Source organism: Puma concolor, chromosome B4 (assembly GCF_028749965.1).
Source record: "Puma concolor isolate L17-30 chromosome B4, mPumCon1.1.hap2, whole genome shotgun sequence".
NCBI classification, from domain to species: domain Eukaryota; kingdom Metazoa; phylum Chordata; class Mammalia; order Carnivora; family Felidae; genus Puma; species Puma concolor.
This window is the reverse complement of record NC_141673.1, coordinates 142,788,261-142,811,153: the sequence shown is the minus strand read 5'-3', so window position 1 is coordinate 142,811,153 and position 22,893 is coordinate 142,788,261. Positions and strand designations below refer to the sequence as shown.

At 46.9% G+C, this 22,893-nt stretch overlaps 1 protein-coding gene across 7 annotated transcripts in view; it reads right to left on the bottom strand.

Moving 5' to 3' along the window:
• The window catches only part of DIP2C (DIP2 acetate--CoA ligase C (putative)), a 415,544-nt gene that overhangs the window by 282,729 nt on the left and 109,922 nt on the right, over positions 1 to 22,893 (bottom strand). For 2 of the 7 annotated variants that reach the window (XM_086715072.1, XM_086715077.1), the window contains exon 1: positions 11,778 to 11,898. The exons of the other annotated variants lie outside the window; for them this stretch is intronic. In XM_086715072.1, coding sequence (XP_086571198.1) covers positions 11,778 to 11,883 — 106 coding nt within the window. In that variant the 5' untranslated portion in view covers positions 11,884 to 11,898. Of the gene's footprint in view, positions 1 to 11,777; positions 11,899 to 22,893 lie in introns of those variants that run through there. 7 annotated transcript variants of the gene reach the window in all.

The following is a 22,893-nucleotide window of genomic DNA, read 5'->3' as shown; positions in this document are numbered from 1 at the left end:
AAGAGGGCACGCGTACAGCAAGAAGGAAAGCCGGGCGGGAAGGCCGCGAGACGGCACAGGAATGGAGGGCAGAGCTAAGCGGCGTTCAGTGGGTGGCACTGGGAACAAAGAAACAAAAGCCGGTGACACGTGAGTCCCACAAACACTCATCTTCAAAGGACACCTCGCTGCTAATTAAGACTCAGTCAGGATGTAAGTTCTTGACCGCCTGATGTATCACCGTGCAAGCTTCTCCGACGTCCTCTACTTGCTGGCAACCAACCCGAGTTGCTCCCGGGAAGAGGCCCACTCGATGCATCACGGGTTCTCAGGCTGGTTTCTAAGCAAACTTAGCCCCTTGGCTGTAACTCAATAACTAACATGCTTGAAAACCCACTGATGGCCAGAAAGATCAGCTAATCTCAGCAAGTATTAATTACCACACGGTGCCCTCAGCAACAAATGGCTTTCTGGTTCTGTTTCATACGTGTGTTTTCTTGTTCTTGGAGGGGAAGAAGCCTCACAAAGTAGGGCTGATGATCAGCGTGTGGCCAGGGGATTCCAAACCGCCTGAAGGAGATGTTCTCACACACGGGTACGTACGTGTTCATGCGTGTACACACACACTTGGCGAGGTACTGGCGGATCGGCACCCGGTAGGGTTTCTCGTTTCAAAGCCCCAGTAATAAAGCCCCCGAACTTGAACACGTGGCAGGGTATCTGTCCAGGCCTACTGTGTATTTTTTCTTCTTTGGCTTCCCCTGGAGTCCACACCTCAGACAGCTGTACGCATGGGCCCGCACCCGCGACAAGTCTCCCTGGCTCGCGAGCGTGGAGCCGTGGTCCCGTTCCCCGCAGTGTCCTTGCACTCACGCTGGACTTGAGTCCAGCAGGGAACCTCTTCAAGCAAGTGACCGCAGCCCCTCACTCTTGGTGCCAGTGCAGCTTGTCTGCTGGGAAGGAAGGCTCCAGACACCAGGAGGTTCCTGTTCCGATTGTAACCACTGGAAGACAAAGTCCTTCTGGAGTTAACACTCGCCCTCCCGTGAAACCACTGATTCACCGATGTCAACACCATTTGCACATGACCAGCACGGAAGCCGCATTCCGGGCTTGGTGGCCACCACGACCTTGAGTGATGACAGAAGGGTCTCTTCCTGGTCTCCTCGCGCCCCCTGGTTCTCCACACTTCTTGCTGCCTGCTCAGCCGCGTGCCCGCCCCACTCCTGCTAACGGACTGTGGACAGAGAAGGCACACCACCACCAGGGTCGGGTGCGGGCATGTTTCAGAAAGATATTTCTTTACAAAAAAGCAGGAATTTTACTGCAGGAAGTCTGCTGTATCTTTTGTTATTCCCACTTTTGATTTTCCCAAGGTTCCAAAAATGATCCTCGCCGCTAGGGTCCCAAGTACAAAAGGACAGGCATCAGGCTATTTTCTAATGTTTAAAACGCTGTAAAGAGGTCCACACTCAAGAATTTTCTGTCAGTAACACCAAACAAGGTAAATTTTCCTGTTGAGAAAACGGAGCTCCAGAACCACAACTATGCTCCTGACGAAGCTGTGTATGGATGCTTCTGTCTGTGAATCGTTACTTTAAGAACGGTGGCTCTCTATTCAAAGACATCACTTTGCTGTAAAGAAATGTGATTTATCATTTTCTCTAATTTCAGTTTCAAGTATCTGACACATGAAGAGACTCCGGATAAATTATAAAATCTCTACTAACCAGACAAAATTCCCCCCCCCTTTTTTTTTTAGCAGATACCACCATTTTTTTCACCCCACATGTGTGTGTGTGAGCACATGAATATACACATGTGTACTTATGACTGCAATTTTAAATTGACCATCCCAAATTAAGATGCTTTCCATTTTAAAAATTGTTCGAATGTTAAATGTTCTATTACTACACATTTGTAACGGGATTTGTATGAACAGCCTTCCAGATTTCTTCCTCACTGAAAACCAATGTATTCCAAACCATTTTCTCTTGCTTAACCAACTTCTCATGTTTTCATCGATAAACAATCCACTGCAGAAAATTCCAGAAACCAAAATAGTTTTCAACAGTGAACATAATTATGACAGGCCAGCAGCATTCTAACAATAGGGCAGAACTAAATGTTTATTCATTTTTTTGAGGAGGGGAGGGGCAGAGGGAGAGAGGGAGACACAGAATCCAAAGCAGGTTCCAGGCTCTGAGCTGTCAGCACAGAGCCGGACGCGGGGCTCAAACTCACGAACTGTGAGATCGTGACCAGAGATGAAGTCGGACGCTTAACAACTGAGCCATCCGGTGCCCCCTCAACTTGCCCGCTTTTAAAAGGAACAAACACGGGTCAAGGTTCGCATGTGTTGATCTGTACACGACCTGGGCAGAGCCCCCACTGACCTGCAGGATGTCTACGGACAGGGCTCTCGCCCGTGTGGACCCGCCTGACAACCACACACTACAGCCTCCATACCCCCTGCATCCACCTCCTGGAAATCGTCCCAGGCTTAGATCCACCTACTGCATTGAAATCTGAGTCAAATGTCTTCCCGTAACCCAGCCCGCAAGTCCCTCAGGGCTCACAGCCAATGGCGACCAACACCCACGGCTTTTCCTGAGGCGTCCTGCAGGCTGGCTCTGCTATGCATACGGTTATAAGGTCTGGCTTGGGGTTTATTTTTTTCCCCCATTATAGGTGAATACTTAAGTGTTCTTAAAGCTGCAAGCTTTCCCTATTTTTTGTATTTGTTCCTTAATGAGAATAGAAAGTTTTCAAGTATCCTTCATCCTAAAACATCTCCTACCAATGGCAGCTGTGTTTTACCCCCTGTAAATAAAAGGAAATTAATTAACAGAATTTACCAAACTGAGTCAGACCGATCTTCAGGAGAAAATGAGAATTATACACAGGTATTCAACAGACTTTCTCAAAACTACTTTAAGTCAGGGACCAAGGAACCTGAGCCTGGGGGCCAAATCCAGTCAACACCCTGCTTCTGCACAGTTATGAGCTGAAAACTGGGCGTCTACTCTCAGGTGGTGGAAAGAATCAGAAGAATATTATTTTGTGACACATTAAAGTTTTACCAAGTTCAAATCTAAGTGTCCCTAACCGCAGTCACCCTGGGGCACAGCCACACTCCTTGTGCCTGGCACGTGACTCTGTCACTCTGCAGTGCTGTGACGGGAGCTACGTGCGCCTCACGACGACGCACGGGAGGCGGTTCTATCTTGAGTGCCATGTAGATCCTGTGTGTAATATCTTATGTCATCACGTCAAAACAAAAAGAGAAAAGTGGATTTCAGATGCACCCCTTTTATGGCGCCCGGTGGGCTCAGTCAGAGGAGCGTGTGACTCTTGATCTCGGGGTCGAGTTCCAGCCCCATGTTGGGTGTAGAGATTCTAAACAAATAAAACTTAAAAAAAAAAATTAAACACACATAAATATGATCCTTTTCAGCAGAGAAGAGCGGGAAATACTTAGTCACAGAGATGAACGACAAAGCACTGTGCTCACGAGGCCAGCACACGACAGCTGGGCCAACGTGCCCAAACTCTAACACTAACTACATCACAGCAGAATTCCACCAAGAACAAAATTGAAACTGTAGCCGATGTCTCAGAGGCGTGTCTGTCAGCTAAGCAGGGGAAGGCGGTCGGGGGCAGCGAGATACATTGTGTCTGACCACAGCGACTCAGGACGTGTGTCCAGAGGAAAATAAACTTTGTAAAGAGCAGCAGCCTTTCAGCAACAGCAGCCATTTGAGGCTTCAGAACACGAAGCAACATCGACAATTAACACGGCAAATTATTCCAAGTTTTCCTTGGCTCTTAACAAACCAATAGTTCCAACACTGCTCAGTGTTTATTCAAAGGATCGGAGTCTGAGATGCCAGAACTGTCCCCTAGGAATACTCTGGATGGACCAACTACAAAGGACGGTATTTTCAAAGCTGAGATGACACTTGTTCAGAACAACCTGAAGTGGGATCTGCTGAGAGGGGTTAGAAGTCATCCCGGGGACGACGTGCAAGGGAAAGGCATCGGAGGACGAATTTACGGGGCTTGTGGAATCACTCGGCGTTTAAGGTACAGGGTGCTCACTGTATCATTTACCTGCAGCTATGCTGGGGGAAGATTTTAATCCCTCCTGCTTTAGCGGAGGAGTGGGGTCACGTGAACCTCTCTGGCTCTCGCGGGCTGAACCAGCTTCCATCCCTTAGTGTCCAGGGTCGATCAGCCAGTCTCCTCGGTCACGATTCCCTGGGCTCTGCCTGGGTCCCCTCCACACACAGAGGACCAGGGACCTCAAGGCAGGAGGAGCTCACCCCAGGGCTCACCTGCCTCATTTCCCATCTGTCAGGTCAAGTCCTTTGGAAACTGATTGTCCACATCCTTTGTTGTGCTTTGAGGCAGAAGGGTGATGCTGCCGGTGGGGGGGGGGGGGGGGGGGTGTCACCCCACCTTGGATAGAAGCCAGAGTCCACGGTTACTCAGGGATTTGCACCAGCTCCAAAGCCAGACGCCTGTGTTAAACCTCTGCTTTGTCATCTTGTACAAGGACAGGCATACCTCATTTTATTGAACTCTCTAGATTTTTTCTTTTTCCTTTTTTAATTGAAAGTTTGTGGCAACTCTGTGTCAAGCAAGTCTATTGGCACCATTTTTCCAACAGCACTCACCCACTTCAGGTCTCTATCACATTTTGGTCATTCTCATACTATTTCATACTTTTCATTATTGTTATATTTGTTATGGTGACCCCTGATCGGTGATTATGACTTGCCGAAAGCTCAGATGATAATTAGCATTTTTTGGCAATCAAGTTTTTTTTAACTTGGGTATTTACATTTAGACATAATGCCACTGCACACTTAATTACCATATAGAGTAAACGTAACAGGTATGCACTCGGAAACCAGAGAGTTCATTTCACTCACTCTGTTGCAATATTTGCTTTCTTGCAGTGAGTCTACACCCAAACCCACAATATCTCCAAGGCATGTTTGAACCTTTTGGCATCATGGTCTTTACCTGTGAGTTCCAATTTTAAAAGAAGGCATTTTCCACACCTGACTATCCCAATTACACTGACAATTCACTTGTGCAAATACAAGTAATAGTATTTGCCTGTTAAGGTTTTTAGGAGGATTAAAGGAATCAATGGCATCTTTACGAAGCACTTAGAACAGTGCCTGACATATAGCAGGTATTACATTAAAAACTGCTATTTTGGAGGCCACTTCGGCTAAAACCACCCATTTGCTTTTGACATTTTATTAAAAAAATTTTTAATATTTATTTATTTTTGGGAGACAGAGTGCAAGCAGGGGAGGGGCAGAGAAAGAGAGAGACAGACTCTGAAGCAGGCTCCAGGCTCCGAGCTGTCGGCACAGAGCCCGACGCGGGGCTTGACCTCGGTTGAAGTCGGATGCCCAACCAACTGAGCCACCCAGGCGCTCCTGCATTTGACATTTTAAAAACGTACAGATATAAACAAGAAAACAAGAAATATATTTTCAACCTGACTTGTTGGAAAATTCAAACAACCAGACAACAAAAGTTATTTTCCTCTCTCTCTCTCTCTCATTTTGACCTTCTATCATATTCGAGCAAAACTGCATCACAACTGAGTTCAGTCTTCTACTACAAAGCCTGGCAATGCCACACAGAGCCTTCTTGAAGGTGAAGAGAAGAGGAAAAAACTTACCTGCCCCCTTATCTGCTACAGATTTCCCTACTGCTGTTGAGGGGAAAGGCACCAAGCTGCCCTATGCTGCAGGTACAGGACCGCAGCATCACTGGGGAGCTGGAAGGACACCCCGTCTATGGGCAGCTGGGCCAGCTCAAACCTGGGGCCGCCCTGGTCAGCGTTAGGGCCCCGGCTGCCCACGGGCCAGGAGGAGAACACAGCCTTCCGTCAACGGACCAAGTGTTGACGGTCAGGAACATCCCTGCACCAAGAATTACACTAGAGTATACGCACATCTGTAAGTAGAAAGCGAGTACTGCCCTCCAAAATGTTTAATTCACTTAAGGCACACTACTGCAAGGTCACCACCTACACTTTGAAAAATATACATCCTGCAAGAATGAAATGGCCTTCAACTAGAATTAGCCCAGAAAGTTTCTTTTCCATCTTGGTTCTGCTTTTTTAAACAATGACTATGAGGAGTAATCAGTTTTTCCCATTTTAAAAGAAGGCATTTTCCACAGCCCACTATGCTGGTTACACCCAGAATTCACAAGCACTAAGACACAAAACCATGCTTTTCCACTTGCTACGTGCAAATTTAGTTTCTACCACCACATCACCAAATGCACTTAAATTTCAAACCCATGGAGAGAGAAGCACTGTTACACACACAGTGACAGAAACTCACCGTCGCAAAGAAAACTTAAACACGGGAATTATACACACTTCAACGCAGTGCTCTGCTCACAAGTATCCAATAGCTTCATAACGTAATAGAAATACTGCTGAGGGGCGCCTGGGTGGCTCCGTCGGTTAAGCGTCCAACTTCAGCTCAGGTCATGATCTCACAGTTCGTGGGTTCCAGCCCCACGTCGGGCTCTGTGCTGACAGCTCAGAGCCTGGAGCCTGCTTCGGATTCTGTGACTCCCTCTCTCTCTCTGCCCCTTCCCCACTCACACTCTTTCTCTCTCTCAAAAATAAACAAACATTCAAGAAAATTAAAAAGAAAAAAAAAATATTGCTGAGTCTGAATAAACAAAGAAACTTGATTAGTACTTACAACACATCCGGGAAAATGGAACATCATTTAGCACAAAAGCTGCGTCTGTGACTTATTGTTAAACTCAAGTGGCTGCCTTAGCAGCGCATGTCCTCCTCTGCTGGTTCGCCTGTCACCACAGCACACCTCCATCCTGACACCCTTGCAACTTTACAATGGAAAGAAGATTCCAAACCACATCAGAGAAACAAGAAGGTGCTTTTCAAATTTCGAAATTGTTTTTAAGAGATACATTAAAAGGGTTTTTTTTGTTTGTTTATTTTAGAGAGCAGGTGCCTGCATGCAGGGGAGAGGCAGAGAGATAGGGAGAGGGAAAACTCCAAGCAGGCTCCACACTGTCAGCATACAGGCTGAGACGTGGGCTTGAACTCACAAACCGTGAGATCACGACCTGAGCCGACATTTAACCAACTGAGCTACCCAGGTGCCCCTCTAAAAAAGTTCTAAAATCAGTGCTTCTTTTAGAGCATTCTTATATTAAAATTTTCAGTCCAAACAATGTAACAGCTTACCTGGTCACTTCTCAAAAGAGCTGCCATGTAATTTTTGCCAATTGGAAACTAAATCATGACTACTATTTATTGAAAGCTTACTTTTAATAGACCTTTAAAAAAGGAATCCTACAAATATGCTTTTCTTTAGAAGGCTGTACTATTACTCGTCTGTTCACGTGATACACAAACATTGGGCCACCAGGAGACACGACCAAAGCCTTTACTTCTACACTTGGCTTTCTTCTTTTATTTTAAAAACCATTCCAAGAATAAATAGTGCTAACTCTCTGGCACAGCTGCTATTTTTACAGCTCATTTAGACTTGAAGCTGTCACACTCAGAAGGCAGCAGCGACACTCGGTGTGGAGGGGACGGGCCGGCCGGTTCCAGCTGTGGGCACCCACAGCAGGCTCCCAGGCCAGCGGCAGGTGGAAAACAGGAGCCTGTCTGAACAGCGAGCGGCTCAGGGTCCTTGAGGATCTCACCACAGAGACAAGGCTTCTACGACACCACGGGCACCACAGAGCGGCCCAAACGGGAGTGTAGTTGTGGCCCCTGTTGATCCTCATCTGCAGAAATGGCCGCTCACTGGACAGCCCAGGGCCATGTGGACAGGCTAACAGGGCAGCTAGGGTGAACCTGAGGGCCAGACGAGAATGGGGCTCTGCAGACCACACCCCTGCTCCCCCAAAGCCCTTCCTCTGAATCAAGACGCAGATGAGAGACATCCTCCTCCTCAAACCATGAAATGACAGCCACACAGCCTCAGAACTGACGCTCCAGGAGTTTAAATCTATTTGTGATAACTGACCTATTCCGGAAAAGTAATTCTAAGTAAATGGAAATAAGACACTAAACTCCACCACAAAGTGGGCTCCCAGAGGGTAGATCAGTGGTTCTGAACAAGCCTGGGAACTTGTTAGAAAGGCACATATTTGGGCCCATTCCAGACCCACGACATCGGAAACTCTGGCCCAAGGACAGTAACCTGGCATCTGTGAGGCTGTGGCTAACACACAAAGGGGAGAAACAGCAGAAAATTAACCTGGCTGTGGTTCCTCTTGGTCAAAAGTGCTTCCTAAGTCGTCTGAGTGTTTCTGGGGAAACTGTTCGCAGCTTCACTTACCTGCCTTGAGCATCAGCAAGAGTTTCTGATCAAGGCTCAGAGCACAGTTCTGGGGCCAGCTTTATGGCACAGAAGGGATGTCCTGGGCCATCAGTCGCCATCCTGAGCTTAAGAGTTATTGGGGACACAAGGAAGAGGACGGGGCTCTACAAACTGACATGACATTGCCTGACCCCAGGAGGGAGACCCACGGCAGCGTGGGAACAGTCAACAAGGAACATGGTCCCTTTTCCACGTTCAGGCGTGGAGGAAGGAAAATGGTTTTTGTTCACTTCTATAGCCCTAAAAAAAGAGTAAATACTAACCCACTTGTGAAATCAGAGCTCAAGGTCTAACTTAGGCAGAAAAAGCCTATCTTCAACAAGTCTCAGATCCAAACAGGAGCAGGAAGGTACACGTGTACTTAGGGAGAAGATTAAGCTCCTTTCTGACCTAGAGATCAGCTGTGGATCTCCCAGAATGTTTCTGCAGATGCCTCTGAGAGATGTTCCCGGGAGAAGTGAACAGCACGGCTGGACCACCAAGGCCTGCCCGTAGTTTCTTGGGCCTGAGGCAGTGTGGGCGTCAGCAGCCCTCCAGATTCAGGAGCGACAATGGCCTCACAGAAAGGGAAGGGGGCTGCCCGGGGAAACTTCCCACCCCAGGGCGAGCGCTTCTTAGCCCAAGCAGTCAAGGAACAAAGTAGCCAATGGCCCTACTGCTCCCAGCGCCAAGAACAAACCTGAGTGACCAAAGGTCTTCAAACTATGGTCCCTGGAAGAAATCCAATGAGCTCAGAGTGAGTTCTACATTTTTCGTGGGTTCTTGAAAGCAAACAAACATGACTACATAAGAGACCCAGACGTGGCTAGTACAGCCTAAGACGTGTGCCCTCTGTGTCCTCACAGAAAGGTCCCAGCTCCAGCCACCGTGTTTCTACAAAACAAGGTCACCGACTAAAACCAATGCACTGGGGCATCTAGGGCTGGAGGAGACGCTTCCAAACACCCTCGATAGGTACATAAGGTCCCATCCTTAGCTCAGATTTGATTTTTGTAAAAGCTACAAGGAAGGCGGTTCATCTGAGAAGTAGTACAGCTCGGGACCCATCAGAGCATGCGCTGGTGGGGCAGTGAGCAGGTGTCCCTGTGCGGCAATAACCAGCCCAAAGCCAAGTGCCCAACCACCCAAAGCACGGCTGGACGACGCCCAGTGGCAGGACGGCACTTCAACCGAGGTTGAAGGCTTACAGTCCGTGCTCAGGGTGACCCGGGCATCACTGTAATGCAGGCGAACATACCTGCACACGGCCATCAGAGTGAAGCCACACGTCTGACGTGCAGGACCCTGTGGCCAGGGTAACCCCCTCACGTCCCATGTCTATGAGCCAACAAGCGCCAGCACTCAGAAGTCCCACCATTTCTGACCCACGGACTTTCCCTGCGACTCCTCTGCCTGGACCTACATCACGTACCTGAGCCGCTCACTCCTGCACTATTTCTGCAGCCTCTCGGCAGTCGCGCACCATGCACACCACAGACCAGTGACCTCGGTGCCACTTGGAGGGGGTCCCTCCAACGGGCAAAGACTCAGTCTTGCACCAATGAGTCCACGCGCTTCCCCTGCCCTGCACAGCTCCAGCATCAGCCCAGCCACCTCCTGGGCCCGTATGTGCCACAGAGGACAACACCTGCTCCAGAGGTGCACTGTGTCCTCTCTGAAGACACGGAAACGGCCTTCCGGTTCGCTGAGAGTGCCATCCAGAATGACACACGGAGGAGCCCAGCAGAGGCCCTGCTGACTCCGGGCCAGAGGGGGACCTCTGTCCAAGGCCCCCCCCCGGTCTCCACATCCATCACCAACCACATGAGCCCATCCCCCGCCATTCCCAAAACACAGCCTGCAGCTCCCATTCTTGCTGTCGCACAGGCCACACCCACACGTTTCCAACTCTCCACAAGGACCCAGCACCACCCCATGCAGAGGCGGCACCCCTCCCCTGTACGCAGCATGAGTCCACGGCCCCTCCCCTGTACGCAGCATGATCGACAGGCCCTCCCCTGTACACAGCACGATCCACATCCCCTCCCCTCTACTAGCACGATCTACAGCCCCTCCCCTGTACGCAGCATGAGTCCACGGCCCCTCCCCTGTACGCAGCATGATCCACGTCCCCTCCCCTCTACTAGCATGATCCACGGCCCCTCCCCTGCATGCAGCATGATCCACGGCCCCTCCCCTGTACACAGCACGATCCACGTCCCCTCCCCTCTACTAGCATGATCCACGGCCCCTCCCCTGCACGCATGATCCACGGCCCCTCCCCTGTACACAGCACGATCCACGTCCCCTCCCCTCTACTAGCATGATCCACGGACCCTCCCCTGCACGCAGCATGATCCACGGCCCCTCCCCTGTACACAGCACGATCCACGGCCCCTTCCCTCTACTAGCATGATCTACAGCCCCTCCCCTGTACGCAGCATGAGTCCACGGCCCCTCCCCTGTACGCAGCATGAGTCCACGGCCCCTCCCCTGTAGGCAGCATGATCCACAGGCCCTCCCCTGTATTCAGTATGATCCACGGCCTTCCGGTCATTACAGGGGTTGTTACAAATGCTTGTGCAGCACCATGGGACTGGATAGAGTTAGAGACACTGGTCTCCACAAATTCCTATCCCTCCCAGAACATTGCCCTACACAAGCTAAGCAACCAATTAATTCTAGAATTAAGTATCCGCAAAATACTCCCTTTCAAAGAAAGAAAAGATCACAAGGGACTTTAGTAATACCGAAAAGTTCCATCAGTCATTAAAAATTGTTTGCTGAATATAAATATAAAAATAGTGATGAAAACATACTATTCCTTATTTAGCTTTGATAAGAGCCTATTTTTTCAAAAGAAATCATTTATCAGGATTCCTGTACAACAAGGGCATCATACATCACCTCGGCGTTGCTACAATTGGACCGGCCTGAGTCCAACAAACCTCAGTACTTTCTCCAGCAAGAATTCAAGAATCTGAACTGGCCAATTGGTGTGCAATGATACAGAGACGTCATTAAACCCTGACAGTCCCACGGAGAAGCCGCTCAGCTGACCAGGGTAAACATCGCTGCTCAAGCATGACCCACCGGGAGGAGAGCCCTTCCCAGGCGGACGCAACAAGTGACAACCGCCGTGGCAATCATCTGTTTGGTGGGCATTTATCACCGTTGAGTCCCCATAACAGTCGCCCACTGATGAAGCAGAAACCCTCATCACAGCGCCCTCCCCACATGCGCCAGAAGCCTGACTCCTCAAGCTGGCCTCACGAGCCACCTCCACAGGTGGCACCACACCCACCACGCTGCCCACTTCCCAGCACAAGTGACTTTTACCGCCTCCCTCCACCTATCCCCTCTCCCTTCTCCGTCCCCCAACCCCTCTCCTCTTCTGTCTCTCACTTGTCCCAGGATCAATTTCTTGGTCCGAGTGAGGCAATGTATTGGCAGGATCCACTGGGTTCGCTGGGAAATGTTTTTCCTCCTGTGTTTTCACAGCAATGATCATTCTTAACCTTAATCTAAATATGCATGCTCCAGCCCGCCCCCCCCCCCCATAGCTGCCTGTAACCGACTTCTGCCCTGGGATTGCCATGTCACGTGTGCACAGGCCCACCTGCTAAGGCAGCTGTTGGGGAGGCACAGGGCACACAAGGGACAGATCAACCACACTCAAGATGCAAGCAGCTATTTCCGCAAAACGTCCTTTAAATTGACCTTGATTTCGGAGATTATACAGTTCTGCTATTTAACTTGCATGCTGTGTTACTTACGTGGTCTGGAATGAACCCAAGGTATCGCCAAGGTGTGTCTGTAACTTGCGACAGATCAGCTCTACAGTGGAGTGGATTTAAGATTACCAAGGATAAAACTTCCCAGTGGCCCCCAAGACAAAATAATCGAGCACCCTTTTTATGTAACTTCTACAAATCCAACAGGCATATGTACGTTTTCTTGCACAAAGCTCCAAAAGACCAGTAGGCAAGGTTTAAACGTGTGAGCCCAGGTGAGAAAATGGCTCCCTCCAGCCCCACAGGTGAACGTCTGGAAAGCCACCACCCTCTGCGACCAGTGTGTCAGGAGCCCACTCTGTCCAATGTTCAACTAAATAGTAGCCAATCCTATTAGACCAACTAAGTAGGCCAGAGATTGGGACCTCTCAGAAGTCCTATCCACTGTGGATTTTTCTACAAACAACAGGGCATTATGCCCAAATACTGAGTAAGGTGTAAAGATAAAAGTATTTGCAGAAAACAATACAATCACCCATAAAAGGTACCACTGTCATTCTACAAGGGAGATACTTTAAAGCACATAAATTTTAACAAACGTGAACTCCTCAGGTTTTATTGCTTCTGTTATCAAATGTAGTATATCATTCCAAAAGTCAAAGTCATGTAACTCACATCCAAGGAAATGAAAAATAATCCCAGTTATTAGCAATCATATAAGAACCCTGCTCAAGGGGTCCAACTGTTCAGACTATAAACAACGATACACTAAAGAAATTGGAATAATGAGGAAATTTTCAATATTAGTGAGAGACTAAACATTGTTAAATTTAAATGACTCTAAAATGATACAGTGTCACATCCGATACAGTTCATTCACATCCGAATTCTATTATATATCTATTTTATGATTAACTGCTTCAAATTATTAACGGCATTCACATACATTTTCCAAACTAAGCCAAGTACAGTAATTCTATAAGAGAAAGAAACTTTTTTTTTTTATTTTTTTTTTCAACGTTTATTTATTTTTGGGACAGAGAGAGACAGAGCATGAACGGGTGAGGGGCACAGAGAGAGGGAGACACAGAATCGGAAACAGGCTCCAGGCTCTGAGCCATCAGCCCAGAGCCTGACGCGGGGCTCGAACTCACGGACCGCGAGATCGTGACCTGGCTGAAGTCGGACGCTTAACCGGCTGCGCCACTCAGGCGCCCCAGAAAGAAACTGTTAACAGAGTTTTCACACATCTCAAAACTCACAACTGAAGGGGCACCTGGGTGGCTCACTCAGTTAAGCATCTGAGTAGTTCAGGGCATGATCTCGCGGTCCATGGGTTCGAGCCCCGCGGTGGGCACTGTGCTGATAGCTCAGAGCCTGGCGCCTGCTTCGGATTCTGCGTCTCCCTCTCGCTCTGCCCCTCCCCTGCTCACACTCTGTCTCTCTCTCAAAAATAAACATTTGGGGCACCTGGGTGGCTCAGTCAGTTAAGCGTCTGACTTCAGCTCAGGTCATGATCTCACGGCTCATGAGTTCGAGCCCCACATCGGGCTCTGTGCTGACAGCATAGAGCCTGGATCCCGCTTCGGATTCTGGGTCTCCCTCTCTCTCTGCCCCTCCCCTGCTCACGGTCTGTCTCTCTCTCTCTCAGTAATAAATAAATATTTTTAAAAAACTAATAAACATTAAAAAAAAAAACCTCACAATTGACATGCTAGGAAAAACACACTGTATTTTATTCATGAAAGCAGCTTTCTGAAATTACTACAGAAGTCATTCCAGTACAACCACAAACCAGTAGCAACTACAAACTCAAAAGTGACAAGACTATTTCTAGAAAACTCGGGCCATGCTCTGGAGGTCTGAACTCATTCTGAATGGTCCACCTGATGACACTTGATTCTGTTTTCCACTCAAATATTGTGCAGAGGACTCTAAGAAAATGTCACAGATAATTTTTTAAAACTGATGCTTTTCTTATATTAAGTCACATTATAATGTATCTTACTGACTATATGGTCAAAAATGTTCAAACATTTACCCACATCAATAAAGAGAACCATTCCTTTTAGCAATAAAACTTCCTCTTTTACACATTAACATCAGTAATGTAATAGACTGATCATTTTCCATGAAGACTTTGCACAATTCCTAGCACAGATTATAGCAAGAAAAACTCCATGACAGTCTTTCCACAACTAAATAATTAAGAAGAGGGAACTACATATTGCTTATAAGAATGCTTGTGTTGTTTTACGTATACATAAATTCAAATGAAAAAATTCAGTAGAGTTATGCTTTGGAAAACAGCACTTCCAGTAATGGGAACAGTGAAATAGAAAACTAGTCCTCAGGTGACAGCCTCACGTGGCATGTGACAAGTGAAGTACCCAGTCCCAAACCCAAGCTTATTAACTGAGAAACACAGAAAAAAAGCACTAGGCCCAGGAGGGTCAGCATAACAGGCTGGGAACCAGGAGAAGTGGCAACAATTCCTCCATCTTCTTGATGGGAAAAGCAACACTCTTTTTTGAGAGATATGGATAAAAAAGGAAAACAACCTGCCCCACCGCAAACACCCTTAAGCTCTTACTAACACAAAACATGGCACAACCACAGAGGTTCTCAGGCAGGCTCTCGGAAACCAGAGCGTGGAAGGTACACAGTTTTTCAAATGCTCAAAGCCAGTTGTCGTGAAGTTGCTATCACACCAAGGTCTCATGCAGGCCAAGTAGAACCTCCTTGCTCATCGGCCTCTCCCAGCACTTGGTGCTTTATATATACAAAGTCAGCTCTTAAAACTTACTTGGTTTAATAGGATTCCATTCACCAGAGAAGAGATTTGTGAAACTCGACATGCCCATCCTTCTCACCAACATGGCAGAATGGCTTCAATATACTGAGCAGAGCTGGGGAGACCGAGGAGAGCTGCTCTGATGCTGGGCACTCAGAACCGATACCACCCGTCCGTGCGCAGGCCTGGCTTACAGAGAAACAGACCCAACGATGGAACTCAACCTGCTCCATCCAATATGGCTGTGTTTTCAACTTCACCTTGTAAAAAAAAAAACTAGAGCATGACCTTGTTAACACTTATTTGAAACTCAGAGAACTGGGGTGCCTGGGTGGCTCAGTCTGTTAAGCATCTGACTTCAGCTCAGGTCGTGATCTCATGGTTCGAGCCCCGCGTCGGGCTCTGTGCTGACAGCTCAGAGCCTGGAGCCCGCTTCGGAGTCTGTGTCTCCCTCTCTCTCTGCCCCTCCCCCGCTCACATTCTATCTTTCAAATAAACATTAGGAAAAAAAACACTAAAAACCTTTGGAACGCAGAGAATTACTTAGACAACAAAGTTTATTATGAGTATAATTCACTAAGTATATATAAACCATTTAGCAAGACCTTTTGAAATCGCTTTTTTAGAAAGTAAATTCTCATTTGAGGGTCATGTACATTAACTGATGGTCGCAAATACCAGCAGTAATTGGCATTAAGTATATCTGCGGAAACTTCTTTTGGCTGGTCGAGGCAGCCTTGTTTTTAAAAGGTACCGATCACGGACCATAGTGTCCAATCAAGTGAATAAACCACTAGATTTTAGAGCACATCCGTCAGTGATTGGCAAGGACTTGTTTTTAAAGCGAGAAAAGGGAAACATCGGGATTATAAATAGGAATTAATACAGGCAAACGGAAACCTGAAAAACCCGTCACATTCAGGTCAACGCCATGTTCCCTGTGCCATAAAGACGCCCGCACGCCGGTTTCTTAGACTTGAACACACCGGTCGTGATGTGCCGTGTGGGAGGACGGCCTCCCCAAGAACAGAACCTCGGGCTCGTCTCTGTGCCCCAAGCAGCAAACGCCACGTGAGGCACACAGTAAGAGCTTGTGACTGTCTGTCAAGGGAATAAAGGGATGAATAAAGGGTTTGCCACGCTGTCACCGGCCCCGGGGCTCATGGAACGTAGAGTACCTTCCTGCCTCGAAGGTACTTACATTTAACCAGTTTAAGATTTTTTCTGTGAAATGTTCAGTGACCATGAATCACACACACACACACACACACACACACACACACACACACACACACGATTTTTTTAAGAGACTGGGAACACACGTTCAGTAAGGTGAACTTGGCCATAACTAAACATAAAGATTATTTTTCACTGTCAGAGAAAGGAACTGAGACGGCGTCTTTTAAAATGTTGTGACTTGTTTCTCCAGAAGCAGAACCTGAAGTTTGCCTCTGACACAGCCTGTTCTTTTGTTCTAAGAAAGCAGAATATCCTAGCAGTAGTCCGTCAAAAGCGCAGTTCCCCCAAGAAATGACAAACAGACATTACTTATTTAAAAATAGAAAACTTCAGACAAATATTGTAAGATTTGAAACATCCTACTGTCAAATCTCAAACCTGGACATGTTTTTCACACAAACTTCTTATTTTCCCGGTTTACTTAAATGCCCTCCACCCTTCTCTCATCCTGAAAGTCCTACTCCTCCTTCCAAACCATCCCTAAAAATGAGCTTATGTGTCATTTTCAACACAGTTATCACTGTGTTGATTTTTAACTGCTTCCATGAGCAACATCACAAAGTTTCTGCTACTTAGTGACAGAGCACGGCACACTCGTCTCCCTCCGAACAAAGAGCAGCAGGAGGAAGACGAACGTTTCCTGGCGGCTGGTAACTGTTAAGCGGCTACCAACAAAGGCTGTGATAAAGAAGTGAAGGAACAAGAGAGCTGATCAGTCCCTTCGCGTCTACAAGCCACCCTGGGCACGGTGAAGTCGGTCTTCCCTTCTGGGGACAAAACCCACTTCCTAGCGCTGTTAGGAAGAGTAAGCTAACACACGCCCACATGTCAATTACGTGATAGGGATCATTCCCACATTACTGCAAAGGTACAAAACCTCGCCAAGTTCCACGTACCATGCAGCCAGCAGAGAACAAATGTTTTATCCTACACTATGCCTGCGCTAGCCGCCTGGTGCCTCACCGGAGCCCTACTGGAGCCACGTTCCTGCTAATGCGTGGTGTTCACACATACATACACGTCCATATGGCGTGCGCACATGTAGAGCACGTGTACAGCACCTGACCATACGCATACACACATATACGTCCATAGAGCACACGCACATGTACAGAGCACGTGCATACTGTGCCTGACCATACGCGTACACACATACGTGTCCATAAAGCGCAAGCACACGTACAGAGCACGTGCGTACGGCGCCTGACCATACGCGTACACACATACGCGCCCAGAGAGCGCACGCACACGTACAGAGCGCGTGCATATGGCGCCTGACCATACGCATACACACATACACGCCCAGAGAGCGCACGCACATGTACAGAGCACACGCGTACAACTCCTGACCATACGCGTACACACATACGCGCCCAGAGAGCACACGTACAGAGCGCGTGCGTACGGCGCCTGACCATACGCATACACACATACGCGTTCATAGAGCGCACGCACGTGTACAGAGCACACGCATACAACTCCTGACCATACACGTACACACATATGCGCCCATAGAGCGCACGCACATGTACACAGCACATGCGTACGGTGCCTGACCATACGCGTACACACATACGCGCCCATAGAGCGCACGCACATGTATAGAGCACGTGCGTACTGTGTCTGAACATACACGTACACACATAGGTGCCCATAGAGCGCATGCACATATAGAGAACACGTGCGTATAGTGCCTAACTGTATGTAGCCTACATACACATAGCATATAACCATATAGCATATATACATATACAGTGCACACGGTGTCCACAATACATAGTGCTTACAGAGCACACGCACATATACAGTACACACATACTGCACACATAGTGTATCTGTACATAATATATATCCATGCACTATGTAAATACAGTGTTCACAAAAATATATAGTGTATAGTGTATGCACATATACAGTATATACACATATAGACCCATAGTGTATGTGTATATAATACACATGTCCATGTAGTGTATAATAGTTTATATACATATGTGAATATTATACATATGTATAGTCCCTACACAGAGTATGTACTTGTGTCTATACAGCGTACATGCATATAATGTATCCATATGATGCATATATATACAGTGTACGTAGTATACATACAGCAAAAAAACACATATGCATACTGTATACACATGCATTTACACAGTGAATGCATATATACTCACAGTATACAAACTATGTATAACATATAAATAGCACACACAGTATATATAAAATATCCATATATGTGTAGGGCATATGCATATAATGTACACACATACAAATGGTGTACATACAGCTTATAGCCATAGGGTCATATACAGTACACGTGTAAATAATGTACGCAGCGTATATGCACAATGTACACATGCACACTCGCAGTACACATATACAACGTACACAGACATGCACCTATAAATACATGCGGTGTACATGCACGCACAGGCACACACACACAGCAGATACACCAACCCGGTGGAAGGTCCTTGCTTAATGTCACCCTTTTACATCCCATACAAGAGTTGCCAGTTCTATGTAAGTGACTTTTTTCCAAACCAGAACTCAATGTTTTTTTGCTTTTTGTTTTTATTTTTCTGAAGTTTTTAAAATTTATTTTTAATTTATTTTTGAGAGAGAGAGCACGCGAGCAGCAGAGGGGCAGAGAGAGGGAGGCAGAGGATCCAAAGCAGGCTCAGTGCTGACAGCAAACAGCCCAACACGGGGCTCGAACTCACAAACAGCGAGATCGTGACCTGAGCTGAAGTCAGATGCTCAACTGACTGAGCCACCCATGTGCCCCCAGAACTCAGGGTTTTTAAAAATAATTTTGTCCCCCTCTTCTGAGACAAACCCTTGTACTTGATAAAGTTCCTACTAAGCTGCTTGAGCTGTAGATGCTGTGTCAGATTATTCTTCATTTTTTGATGAAACAGACAAATGTCCCAGAACGAGGCCACCTGCCAGGCGTCAGAGTTGACGGCCAGCAGCCACACAACGCAGAGCACCGCCTGAGCCAGGCAGGGCTCTGTCCTGAGGGGCCTGCTGCCAGCCACTCAGCGCCAGTAACTATTCTGACATATTTCTGTTTTTATTTTTATACCTCCTTGTTTCTTGAATTGCACGAGAAAAAGAAAAGAAAAAAAAAAAAAAAAGAATAGCCCAGTGCCTGGGGGGCTCAGTTGAGCATCTGACTCTTGATTTCGACTCAGGTCATGACCCCAGGGTGGTGGGATCTCTCTCTCTCCCCCTCTGCCTTCCTCCCCCACTCATGCGCACGCTCACTCCCTCCAATCTCAAATGAGTGAATAAATGAATAAATAAAAACAGCCCACATGTTCGTATTTTTAAAAAATTAAAACTTTCTAAACCAAAGACTGGTATCCGTCAGTATACCATCAACATTCACTAAAAATGTGGCCCCTGTGAAATAAAGGCTCCAAGTCTCCAAATGTAAACAAGCTTCTGAAAATACAAAAATCAAGGAAACTTACCTAAGGAAACCTGTCCATCAAATTATTCATCAAAGCTACGAGTCAAATATGTACTTGGAGATTTTTTTCAACATTTTCTCATTGCAATATTTGGACACCGAGGGTGAAAAGTAGGAACGAATATACCAGTACCTGGAAGATTCCTACAAAGTTGTTTTTGTGTGTTTTTGATACAAATAAAACCAAATCCTATAGGTAATGGGCTTGGTTATTCTTTATTTGAAGCTCTGAATGGGGTTCATAACCAGGAGGGAGTAAGGTCATGTCTGCAGGCTGCAGACAGGAAGCTGCCCCTGAGCCTGGGGTCATTAAGTTGTGTGTGCATTCCATCCTCAGGCTCCGCCAGGCTACAAGAGAGAAGAACCCAGCTTTAGAAGCTATTGATCTCCCAAATCTCTCCAATTTAGCTTCTCCAAAAGCAGCCTGAGGCCAAACATCTACTAACATCCGACCCCGCATGTGCTTATTAAGCGTGTATAGTTACCCGAGAAGCTCAAAGAAGAGTCCACACGGACTCTGAAAAGATAGTCCAACAAACTCAGCACACCACAGCCCATACGAGATGTCTCCTGCTACCCTCGCTGGTCCGAGGGAAATCCGAGGGAGAGCTCCCGATCTTGGCAATTCTCTTTGGACCTGATCCAACTCCAATAGATACAGAGAATACTCCTTTAAAAAAAAAAAAAACCCCACGGTCAATTCCCTAGAAAAACCTAAGGAAACCTAGTGACCCTGAAGTGGAGGAAAAAAAACAATGTTATATAGTTCATAATAATAACGACAGGTTTCCAAATGGAGTGTGCACACCCAACTGGCCATGAGACCCTGTCCTGTCCTTGGGAATCACTGACAAGGCCGCAGGTTTCCACCTATTCTTGTTTTTAGGTAAAATGGGGCCCAACACTGCCCTAACACCAGCTGTGAGAAGTCTTCCTAGGCTCTCGGATTGCCTGCTTATCAAAAAGAAATAAACGTATGTATGTGTCTATGATTTAGTTGCAAAGTCTGGCTCAAGACTGCAAGAACACAAGTGGAAGGAAGTTTGAGTGTCCAGTACACATAAAAGTTACTTTGGGAATAAGATTAAGGAAAGGTTCGCCTGGAAGAAGTTATTCAGGAACTACAGAACACACAAGCCAATCAAGTACTCTGTAGAAGTACTCTTTACCCAAGATTTACAGTAAGAGCTATAATTTTAAATACTCTGGTTACGGCTTGTGATGGTTCCACTTACGATTTTTCAATGTTTAGACTTTACAATGACGCAAAAGTGATATGCATTCAGTAGAAACAATTCCTTGAATTTGGATCTTGCCCCGGGTAAGCGGCATGTGGGATGATGCCCCCTCACAAGTGGCTCCCTGTCAGCCCCGCGATCGCGAGAGTAACAACGGATGCACGGACAATGACAATCATCCGTGCCCACACCACCACTCTGCTCCTCACCGCGAGCACAGGATTCAGCCCACTAGGTGAGACAGTCAACACGTCATCCTCAAACAGGCGTAGCGTTAAGGACTCAGCCCAAACCTAGGCTGAGGTAAGTGCTCTGAGAACATCTAAGTAGACCCGGCTAAGCAGTGAGCGCTCAAGGTTAGGGCACTGGATACACTTACCACTTCAGGTATTTTCAATTTAGGAAAGATTTTGGAGGGATGTGACCCCACCGTAGGTTGAGCAAGATCTGTAGATGCGACGTTGTAACAAGTTCAGAAAGAAAACAGCCAGGAGGTGAGGCACGTGCTATGGGGCAGAGACACGGGCCGGCTACATGCCCTTGGACAGATTTATTAACCTAGAACTCTCATTTTCTACGTAAGTCAAATGAAAATGACATTGCCTAGTTCATTGGTTTCTCTGAAGATCAAGTTTAAAAGTGTGCAAATGCTTAGCTCCTAAGAAGCTCTCGATGTAATTTATTTCACTATCATTATATTTAATATTAAATACAAAAAATTAACAAATATGAAGTGTACAGCCAAATGTCGGAAAAGCCAAATTCTAGCTTATTCATCACCCCAATAAAAAATTCACTGAAAAATCTGTTGTGAACTTAAAAATGCAGAAACCTAGAGGGCCATCATCAACGACCACGGCCAGATGCTCTTGTGGAAGAACCACGTATTCTGGTATCACCCATGAAGCATGGAAGCAACCTGTGTGTGAAGACCAGGGCACTGGCCGTGGTTGGCCACCACCGTTATTCTTGACCGTGCCTAAAATCGCTGGCCTCTGGCCTCAGCGTCCGTCCCACACAGCAGTCTGCACAAGCTTAGTGCCCCAGCACCGACTCTGCCTTTCCCCCACAGTAGGTTCCACTGGGGCCAAATGCTGGTTTTAAATCCTCTTAACTACAGTCCCACCTAACTGTCAACAAGGACAAAAACCAAACACTCAGATAGGAAATGAAAAACACCCGCAAACCCTGTCCTACTCGAGACATTTTGTTCCTAAAACAACAAGAAAGTTATGATAATCTCTAAAACAACAGCAACAACCGTTTAACACGTGTTTTTGAGGGGTACCTGGGTGGCTGAGTGTCCGACCTCGGCTCAGGTCACGATCTCATGGTTGGTGGGTTCAAGCCCCATGTCGGGCTCTGTGCTGACAGCTCAGAGCCTGGAGCCGGCTTCTTGGATTCTGTCTCCCTCTCTCTCTCTCCCTCCCCTGCTTGTGCTCAGTCTCTCACTCTCAAAAAAAAAAAAAAAAAAAAAAAAAAAAGGTTAAAAAAAAAATCTAATGTGTGCTTTTGAAATGTTTCAGCTGATCAGGACCATCTTCACCAAGAATGTTTTTTTTAGGAACTCAGCCGACAGGTCCCACGTGATCTCAAAGCCCGCACGATGACCCTCACTCAAAGAGATCACCTTTTGTGGTGGAAAAGCCACGGACTCTATTCAAGGACTGAGGACACATGAGGGTTTCCCTCTCCACAATACAAAACATGTGACCTCTCCAAGCTCAAAGAAGAACTATGTTCATGTTTTTAAAGTCTCCCACTGACCTTGTTAAACAAATGCTACTATTTACACTTTATCTTTCCTCCTGTGAGAAGTGTCTCCAGCTAGGGAAGCGCGGAGCTCACAGATACCTCCTGATTCTCCAAATTCACGTCACACGAGGCCCACTCCTCAAAGACCCCAACTCTGCGCATCAGGAACATCTGGACGATACTCAGCAAACAGTTTTTAAAGAGAAACTCAATTTCTGATTATCCAGTACTTTCAGAAAAACAGCAAGTCTGGGGAGAATCCATTCTGTGCTTGGTTCAG